We start from the raw sequence: 9,804 nt of genomic DNA, 5'->3' as shown, positions 1-9,804 counted from the left end.
GCCGAGGCTGCCACCTGCTGGACAAAGAGGACCTGGGCGCCCAGGAGGCGAGGACAGCAGCTGCAGCCCAGGGCCCGCGGGGGGCTGGGTTGTCCCCCACCCCATGGGCAGGGCCCACCTCTTATGCCCCCCCAGACCTCCACCCGCAGGGGGCTCTCGGGGCCAAGTGCTTCACCTCTGTCCAGGCTGGGTGGCCTGGGCCACAGGACAGAGGTCCAGGTGGAGCCCGAGGCCCTGAGGGAGGACGCTGAACTCCTGCTGTCCCCGACCACGTCCTCACCGCAGCCTGCGTGGAGCCGCTGCAAGTCCTCATTCTGGGGTGGGCGGCAGGAGAGGGGCCGTGACTGGACCCCACCCACCCAGGCCCCTGGCCGGAGGCCGGCAGGAGGCAGTGGGAAGGGGGGATCCAGGGGACCCGGGAAAGGAAGAGCAGTGACCCCAAAGCCTGGGTCCCCCAGAGTCAGGGGGAGGTGGGGTTCACGAAGGCCTCCGCGCACGAGTGCAGGGCGGGCAGGGGAAGCCACAGCCGCTGACCGGAGCCAGGGCCGGGCACTCAGCAGTGCTGGCTCCTCCTGGGTGTCCACCCCCAAGCGCAGCGACCCCGTGGGCCATGGATGTTTCTAGAACCAGGCGCGCACCTGACAAGTGCATGTCGGACTGCATGTGTGGTGGTGGCCGAGCAGCGGGTGGGCGCTGAGCCCCAGAGAACACTCGGGTGGACGAGGGGCCCGGGCATCGGCCTCCCTGGGCCTCAGTGTCCTCGTCGGTGAGGGGACAGTCACTCCCCCTCGGTGATGCCAACCAGCTAAGCCTCAGGCACCGTGCAGGCCACAGAGGGGACCGGACACTGGGTGGGCCAACCTGACCCCAGGGACATCTGTGCCCTGGGGACGTCATTCACTTCCCCATTTCAGACACTCATGACCAGGTGTAGGCGGAAGGAAGGGGGTGGGGGTCACTGTGGTCAGCCTGGCTGGAACTCCAGAAAGTGTCACGTCAGGGAAAATGACAAGAAAGGGGATGTGGGACAGGGAGCGGTGGGGGGGAGGGGAGCGACGGGGGAGGGGACCCCAGCTCTGCCCTGGGCCATCCTGCTCTGTCCACTCTGACACGGTGTCCTCCGGTCTGCGAGAGGGAAGAGGGCTGAGGACACTCTGTGACCAGGCCAGAAGCCTCCCGGCCCCAGGCGCACAGGTGAGGGCGAGGGCCACGCTCCTGGACGGCTGGGCTGGGGGGCGGAAGGTCCACCCTGCTGAGCCCAGGCCTGGCTGCCGCAGAGGCCAGCTCCCACCCATCGTGGTCCCTCCTTGGAGGGAGTGAGCTGAGCACCAGGAGGGCGGGAAGGCAGGGCCCGGGGCCACTCCACCCTCCCCACCCGCTCCCTCCCCAGGATGGACGTGGGCCCCGGCTGCAGGGGCCTCCTGGGACTTTGCCTGCTGCTGCTCCTGCTGGCGCGGCCACTGCGGGGACAGTCCAGCCCCAGCTGCTACGGGATCCCGGGGATGCCAGGCCTGCCGGGGGCCCCTGGGAAGGACGGACATGACGGGCTGCAGGGCCCCAAGGGCGAGCCCGGTGAGTCTGTGGTCCCCAGGGCCACCTGGGGCTGGGCTCGTCCCCTCACCTGACTCCTCACTGTCCTCATCCCACAGTAGGGAGGGCGCCCCGTCCCTGCAGGTGGCAGGCGCTCAGAGGCCATGTCCGATGGCCTTGGAACCCCCCAGCTGCCCACTAGTGTCACAGCCCCCCACTGCCCCGCTGCCTGTGGGTGACACCCGGGGAAGGGGGCCCACGCGGGGGAGGTGCGAGGCACCAGCTGCCCAGTCCAAGCCCAAGGGCACCGCTGCCCTCCGTGGGCACACCCGCAGCCCCAGCCTTGGGCGCCAACAGGGAGGAGTGGGCGTCCCCTCACCTGGGGGCTGAGGGTCATGTGTGTGGGGGTGTCCAGGCAGAGGCCACGGGGGGCATTGTCTTGGGGGACTGAGCTGGCCACCTCCCGGGGTGCTGGAGGGATGGAGAGGGAGGGGACCGGGACCGCAGCCTCCTCTGCTGGAGGCTCAGGCACAGCCCTTCAGAGAAGGGGCGGAGGACGGGGTGGGCGCTGGCCTTGGGCCCCGTGCAGGGGGGCGCCCTGCGGGGAGCTGAGCATGTGAAGCCAGGGTCCTGGGCAGAGCTCCTTCCTGGAGGGGCAGATGGAGGGGGCTGGTGGAAAGAGCCCTTTGCCTTTCCCAAGGTTAGAATTGTTAGCTCTGTCCTGCAGGGGAGGAAACTGGGCCAAAACCCCTTGAAAATGTGATCTACTCCCACTTTGCAAATGTCAGAGCTGGGGTTCAGAGAGGTTGATCAACTCACCCCGAGTCACACAGCAGAATCCTATCCACACCCTTAACCTTTTGAGCCTCTCTCCACTGCTGCTTCCTGTCCCTGCCCAATGGATGCTTGGCTGGGAGCCAGCCCTGCCCAGCACCACTGGCTTCCCCACGACCCGGGTCCCCTGGACACTTGTGTCCACCGTGTCTGGCACTGTGCCCAGCACCTTTCAAGCTGTGTTCCCTGGCTCCATTCTGCCAGCCTCTCTGGGCTCTGTTCCCTTATGCTCTTATCTCAACTGAGCAAACAGGCTCAGAGAGGGGAGGTCACCTGCCCAGTGTCACACAGCCTGAGGCCCGTCTGCTGGGTCCTGGCCCCACTCTCCTGACCCTGGGACCTAAAAGGTCCACACGCCATAGAGTTACAGACGTGTAGCCCTGGGAAAGCAGAGGAGGAAAAGAGCCGTGATGGCCAGCAGGGGTGGCACGGAGGGCTTCTGGAAGAGGAGACTCTAGACATGGACCTTGGAAGGGGGAAGGTCTTGGCCGCGGTTTCCTCCGCTGCGACTCGAGGGGACTGAACCAGGCCACGTGTCCCAAGGGCTGAGGTGGGCTGAGCGGCTCGGGTGACTGGACAAGCTTCTGTCACTCCACCCGGGACTTGCCTGTGCTCACCACCGGGGTCAGGCTCAGGGGTGCGAGCCCTGCAGCTGGTGAAAGTCCAGGTCCCTCCTAAGAAAAGTCACGCAAAGTGACAGACGTGCCCCTCAGCAGGGAGGACGGTGGGTGCAGAAACCTGCCCCCGACACAGCCGTACTAGAACCACACACGCGTGGGGGCGAGCACCCGAGCTGGCAGCCTGGGTCCTGATGCCCACCTCCCAGATCTGAGGTCCCCTTCACTACACAGCACGTGCCGCTGGGGAAAGCGAGGCCGAGGGCGCGTGGGGCCTCTGTCCCTACTCTGATTTCCAAACACAAGGTTGAAGGTATAGTATACCTACAAAATTAGGTAAAGGCCTGGAAGCTGCCTCTCGCTGGTCTTCTGATTTTTGTCAAGAAAAACTAGGAGCCGGGCGCAGTGGTGCACCCCTGTCCTCCCAGCCGCTGGGGAGGCTGAGGCAGGAGGATGGAGAGTTCAAAGCCAGCCTCAGCAAAGTGAGGCCCTAAGCAACTCAGGGAGACCCTGTCTCTAAATAAAATACAAAAAAGGGCTGGGGATGGGGCTCAGAGGTTGAGTGCCCCTGAATTCAATCCCTGGTACCAAACAAAACAAAAAAGAAAAAAGAAAAAGAAAGACAGAAAGACCAGGGACCTAGACTTTAGGTGAGCTCCAGATTTGCACCGTTCGCTGCTGTGATTTAAACTTGGAAAGCTCCGTGCAGGCCCCACAGGGTGTCCGTGGCCACCTGCTGCGCCTGCTGTCAGGGTGCCTGACGTCTGGTAGGGCTGGGACACCTCCCGGGTCCATCGAGTCCGACCCTCTCCATCACAGATGAGGAAACTGAGGCCCGTCTCCCTACCCCAGGCCAGGGCCCACTTCCAGTGGACATCCATCTGGGCAGGACACCCCAGGGTACCCTGCCCTGACCCCCACGTCCTACCCACCTGCTCTCTCCCCAGGAATCCCAGCCATCCCTGGCACCCGAGGACCCAAGGGCCAGAAGGGCGAGCCGGGCCCAGCCGGCTACCCCGGGAAGAACGGCCCCATGGGACCCCCTGGGGTGCCGGGGGACCGCGGCCCCAGTGGGCTTCCCGGGGAGCCCGGGGAGGAGGGCAGGTACAAGCAGAAGCACCAGTCGGTGTTCACGGTCACCCGGCAGACCTCCCAGTACCCGGCGGCCAACGGCCTGGTCAGGTTCAACACGGTGGTCACCAACCCGCAGGGGGACTATGACACGGGCACAGGCAAGTTCACCTGCAAGGTGCCCGGGCTCTACTACTTCGTCTACCACACGTCGCACACGGCCAACCTGTGCGTGGTGCTCTACCGCAGCGGCGTCAAGGTGACCACCTTCTGCGACCACATGTCCAACAGCAAGCAGGTCAGCTCGGGCGGCGTGCTGCTGCACCTGCAGGTGGGCGAGGAGGTGTGGCTGGCCGTCAACGACTACAACGGCCTGGTGGGCACCGAGGGCTCCGACAGCGTCTTCTCGGGCTTCCTGCTCTTCCCCGACTAGCCGCCGGCCGGTGGACTCCTCCTCCAGGAAGCCCACCCTGACTCCCCGCCCCACCCTCCTGTCCCCTCCCCCTCTGAGCTCCTCTCGGGGGCCACTGCTTGTCCCGTTCCTGAACCAGTACCTCCTGGGACCGTCATTCATTTTTATCTGTTCAGGTCTTGGAAGAGGGGGGGATGGACGAATAAATAATTAGACCCCTGCGTTGGCGTGGCCGCGGTCCCTCTCGGTGCCACCATGAACTTGGCCTGTTCCGCTTCGCAGCTGCCGCAGCTGCCCGCGGGCTCTGGCCGTGGGGTGTCCGGGGGGTGCTCAGCACCAGCTGTGACCCCCCAGCACCATCTGGCCTGGTGGAGGGGGGTGTTCAAGGGTGGTCACAGGCCACCAGAGGTCCCCCAGGGGCAGCACTGAGTGCGGGAGGAGTTGGGGCTGGCAGTGCGCCCACGAGGCGGGCAGCAGCCTGCGTCCAGGCAGAGGGATGAGGGAGCCGCGGGGGTCCTGCCAGCTAGACCCCGGGGGCTTGGCGCACACCAGGCCTGCGCAGGAGCGTCAGCACGTGGACGCCTCTGGGCCTCGCAGCCACGCGCTGAGACGGGCGTGAGTGGGTGAGAGGGGACTGAGTCACCCCAAATGATCACAGACTCCAGGGCCCCCCAAGAGGTCACCTAAAGACAGTGCTGCCAGCTGCCACCAGGTTTTGGAGGTGGGAGGACTCGGCAGGAAGCGGGGTGCCCCAGGCTGCACCCCCAGCTTTCTGACCAGGGGGCTGAGGGACTGAGGCTCCTTATTCTGCTCTTGGCCGGGTCCCCCCTTAACAGGGTGTGGCGCAGCCACTTGATGGGCACAGAGACCAGCTGCCCTCAGGGGTCACGTCCAGGGAGTCCCAGCCCCGACCCCACGCCCAGGCCCCCCACGGGACTCCGAGAACCGCGTCCCTCCTCCGCATCAGCTTCCCGGGCCTCCTGGGCTTGTGGGGTCTCCTCCCCGCTCCCACCAACAGCCCCCGGAGCGCGACACCCAGGCCCACGGCGTGGAGAGGAGGACACTGGGCTGGGCCACGCGCCCGAGCCACGCGGTCAGAAGAGGCCCAGACTGGGACTCGAACCCGGAGCGCCCGACGCCGGTCCTGCTGTTGCCACCCAAGTCTAATCCCACCTTTCCCGGGGCCATCGACCACCCAGGCTCAAGTGCCCCTGGGCGCCCCTGGATTCTCCAAGCGCAGATGTCACGGGGCCCCAGCTCCTGCGCTGGCCGGGTCACTGTTCCGGAGCGGGGTGCCTCGTGGCACACTGAGGCTGCTGGCGTCCCGGTGCCTGGCCAAGGCCTTCATCCCTCCTAGGTGGGGTGTGGGCTCTGGCTGTCACTGCTTTTTTTGGTGACATTTCTCACAGGAACAAAAAGCCTTGTGTCACTTGATGTTTAACATGGCTCCGTGGGGACCGTGGCTGGCTCAGAGAGAGGAGGGAACGTGTTCAAGTGACGCCTCCCCTGGGGACCCCGTCTCCCTGCAAGTGAAACGTGGGGGACGGGTAACCGAGGCCTCTCGAGCCAGCCTGGGTCCACTTTAGGATCCACAAGGGCACCTGCCTGTGGCCATCGCTGTCACCAGCTCCGAGTCGGGCTCGAGGTGGGGGGCATACAGAAGTCGGGAGCGGGTTTCTCCGACTGCTCTTGGAGAATGGGAAGGGGACGGGGCCGAGGATGGGAAGGGAGCAGGGACGAGCCCTCCTCCGTCACCCCACCCGTCACCCTGGTGGCCGTCATCCTGGTGGCCGGGAGACCCCAGGGCGGGCTGATTGCGGTCCCATCCTAGAGCGGAGGAGGTGGCGCTCCGCTGGGCTGTCAGCCTGGAGTGGGCACCGCGGGGCCAGAACACAGACCTGTTGGGCACCAGGCGTTCCCCTGGGGTGACCGTGGGGCCCCTCGGAAGCCCATGAGCTCAGGGGCCTGGCAGGCGGCCGCCCGCTGCGGTCACTCGCGGTCACTCTCGGACAGCCTGTGCTCCCTGGCCGCTGAGTCGGCGAAACCCACTGGCCACTGGCCACCGGTTTACAGGAACCCTCCTCCCGGGGGCAGAAATGGGACCTGAAACTGCCCAAGGCAGCGGGATGGGGGCGGTGGGGACAAAGGGGGGGCCGCCTGCCCCGGCCCTGGGAGGGGACCGCAAGGGGAAGCCCTTCCGCCTCTGGGAATGGAACTTCTGCTTTGGACGGAGAGCAGCGGGCTCCACTCCTGGCCCCACTGCTGCCTGGCCCCACGGCATCCAGGACACCAGGACCCCAGGTGAGCACAGCCCAGCACCCGGGGGATGGGGCAGCGTGGCCTCGGAGCCGCAGGGGTCTGACGGTGCGGAGGCAGGGCCCAAGGCGGCCTGGGGCTCTCTGGGGTGAGCCGGGAGTCTGTGGCAGCCCTCTTACGTGCTGGTCACCTCGGGCCAGTCTCCTAACCTCCCTCAGCCCGAGACACCCTCCGGGGAGCACAGAGCCCTTCGGGGTGCAGCAAGCCTTAGAGGTCAGCTCGGTGGCCACCTTGGCTGCAAACACAGCAGCGGAGCAGAGGCGGGACGTGAACTGGGTCCCCTCTGCCGGTCCAGCACTGACGTCCCAAACCCTGCTTCTCCCAGCTTCCTGCCCCCTGGTGGGTCTCTCAGCTGGACTCTGGAGGAAATCCCTTGACCGGCGGGGAGCTGGGATTCGCTGTTCCTTACAGTGAGCTCAGTAACAGGGGAGAGGCCGGGAGCGTCCCAAGATCTTTTCTCTTCTGGGTGCTATCAAGTCCAATCCAGAAATCAACCTTGCCAAAGAGGCTCAGAGAGGTTAAAGCACTGCCCAGGGTCACACAGCAGAGAGGGAGTTCAAATTCAAGTTCCTGATTCCAAGTTGGGGGAAGGAACTGTTGGGACTGGGAGGAGATAGAAGGGTAAACTGTGGTGGGAAGAAGTGATTTTCTGGAGGCCCCTAATAGCGGCAGAAGCGACCTGAACCTGCCGGGCTGTTCTCCATACAAAAAAACAGGCCCTCAGCATCCAGCGACTGCCTGCTGCCTACCTGCTGATAAAAGCCACCTTCCTCTGCCCTTTACACATGGCCAGCACCACTCTTAGCAAGTCCTGTGCAAGAGTCCTTTCATCAGACTGTCTGGCTCCTATTTCTTAAGTGGCCTCTTAAGATCCAGCGTATGTAGGTTCGAATCCCAGCCAATGTGAAAGCTGTGTGACCTTTGTTGGGTGCTTGCCCTCTCTGATCCCCAGTTCCTCATCCTAAATGAGAAAGCAAAAGTGCTTCCTCAGGGGGCTGTCATGAGAATTAAACTAAATGAGACAATGACACCTCATGCGTTTGGCTTAGAGCCTGGTCCCTGCTAAGTGCCCAACTTGATAAGTTGTCAAACTGGCATTTTGTAGAATTCCCAGCAAGAGTGAGAACTGAGGCTTTCTCAGAGACGAGCAGGGTCTGCCCCCAGGCCAGCCCCGCCGTCCCTGGCGAGTCGGGGCCTCGCTCCTCACTCCTGAGACGCAGCTTCCTATGCGCCTCTGGGTGCTGGGGGCTCAGTGGACACGCTGAAGCAGCAAGTCCAAACGGGAGCCCCGAGCCCCCGGTTCCTGCCACCCGTGGTCCTGTGGCTGCCCGGGAGGCCGGCAGGGCTGCTCTGGTGTCCCGGCCCTTGTGGGCGGGGGGCAGTGAGGGAGGGCTTCCTGGAGGAGGAGGCTCCCCCCAAGGGCTGAGGGGCGGGGAGGACTCCGACCTGGGGAAGGTGGACGGGGCAGGTGCCGTCACGGAGACGGTGCGTTAGAGCCCTGCACAGAGTCGCCACCGCAGGGATGTGAGGACTCGTGAAGGCTCCTCAAAAAGCTAAGCCCACAGTCGTGGCCACCCACGGCCAGCTCAGCACCCAGAATTGAAAGCTCCCCAGAGGCGTGGGAGGCTGAGGCAGGAGGATCGTGAGTTCAGAGCCGGCCTTAGCCACCTAGTGAGGTCCTATCAACCCAGCAAGACCCTGTCTCTAATAAAATGTCAAAAAGGCTGGGGATGTGGCTCATTGGTTGAGCACCCCTGGGTTCAGTCCCCAGTACCCCCCTAAAAAAAAGCAGGTCCTCAAATCTTTGTGAGGAACAATGGTGGCAGCATTGTTCACAATAGCCAAGAGGTGGCAGCTTCCCAAATATCCATGAGAGAGGAGTGGAGAAGCCGACCGTGGTCCATCCACACGGTGGAATATTATTCTGCCCATAAAAGCGAACCAAGCCCTGATACACGCCACAACACGGACGAACCTCCAATGCAAACAGTCAGACCCGAGAGGCCAGTATCCTGTGATCCCACTTCCAAGAGACACACAGGGCGGAGCAATCCACAGAGACGGGGCAGCTTCAAGGTCGTCAGGGCCAGTTGGGGGGGGGAGCACAGTTTTAGTCTGAAGGAAGATAACAAGTAGAACTAGATGGCCAAGGTGGCTGCACACCGCCGTGAATGCAAAAAAGGCCACACCGTGTCCCCGTTAGTGGGCTACTGTGATGTGAATGCTGCCTGTATTCAAAAGAACAGAACAGGGGGGGACCCACTGGACCAGAGCCCCTTCTGTCTGTCCTGAGAGCTAAAGCCCTGGGCCGCGCTGGCTCTGCTGATCTCTGGGACAGTCCCCGGCCTCCTCCCCAGCTCCCTGGATTAACAAAGGGCACTCGGCCCTCCGGCCAGAGGCGCAGCTCCCCGAGGAGCCCGAGGGTGTTTGGCAGCAGGGGTGGCCTGGTAGGGGGCAGGGTTGCTGGCTCTGCTCCTTACTGTGTGACCCTGAGCACTGGCTCGGCCTCTCTGAACATCAGTGTCCTCTGGGGTACAGGAATTAGTTTCCACCGTGCACCGATGCTCTTGAGGGTGCCGAGTGCCCGCCCGTCAACAGCACCTGCTCTCTAATGAAGGAGACCTTCAGCCCCCACCCGCGGGTCCTTCCTGCCACCTTGGCCCCGCTCCTCAGCCTGTCTCAGGGACCTTCCCCACCATTCCCTCCTCCTGGTCACTCTCGCCCCAGCCCTTTCAGGACCCTCAGGTCTCAGCCTAAACCACACTTTTCCTCTGTGGAAAAGGCCATCCTGAGGGACGACCCCTCACAGAGCCAGACACCCACCCTCCAGCCCCCTCCCTTTCTCCCCGAGCCCCAGTCGCAGACTGCGACTGTCTATGTTCAACTGTAGGATGACCCACTGATCCTGTCCCCCTCAGGGCACAGGACCCCGGGGGCAGGGGCCACATCCTCCTGTCCACCCTCTGACTCTAAACCTAGGGCTGGGGAAAGGAGACAGGACAGCACACCACTGAGTATGTGGGT

The 9,804-nt window shown here is 64.0% G+C and overlaps 2 protein-coding genes across 2 annotated transcripts in view; both read left to right on the top strand.

Annotated features, from left to right (window-relative positions):
• Positions 1 to 1,037: 1,037 nt before the first annotated feature.
• C1qc (complement C1q C chain) lies at positions 1,038 to 4,684 on the top strand. The gene is made up of 3 exons (XM_015485547.2): positions 1,038 to 1,194; positions 1,391 to 1,572; positions 3,929 to 4,684. The coding sequence occupies exons 2-3, from the start codon at positions 1,392 to 1,394 to the stop codon at positions 4,483 to 4,485; spliced, it is 738 nt and encodes a 245-aa protein (XP_015341033.1). The 5' UTR covers positions 1,038 to 1,194; position 1,391; the 3' UTR covers positions 4,486 to 4,684.
• A 1,832-nt stretch (positions 4,685 to 6,516) lies between these two features.
• C1qb (complement C1q B chain) overlaps positions 6,517 to 9,804 on the top strand; it is a 5,275-nt gene continuing 1,987 nt past the window's right edge. The window contains exon 1 of the mRNA XM_015485548.2: positions 6,517 to 6,765. The gene's annotated coding sequence lies outside the window, so the exon portion shown is untranslated. The remainder of the gene's footprint in view (positions 6,766 to 9,804) is intronic.

Source organism: Marmota marmota, unplaced genomic scaffold (assembly GCF_001458135.2).
Source record: "Marmota marmota marmota unplaced genomic scaffold, marMar, whole genome shotgun sequence".
Lineage (NCBI taxonomy): Eukaryota > Metazoa > Chordata > Mammalia > Rodentia > Sciuridae > Marmota > Marmota marmota.
This window is presented reverse-complemented; position numbering and strand designations above follow the sequence as displayed.

Excerpts from the sequence above, each read along its gene's own strand:
- C1qc (XM_015485547.2), top strand. The coding sequence starts at position 1,392 with ATGGACGTGGGCCCCGGCTGCAGGGGCCTCCTGGGACTTTGCCTGCTG. Across the intron at positions 1,573-3,928 it reads GGGCCCCAAGGGCGAGCCCG|GAATCCCAGCCATCCCTGGC; the intron begins GTGAGTCTGTGG and ends CTCTCTCCCCAG.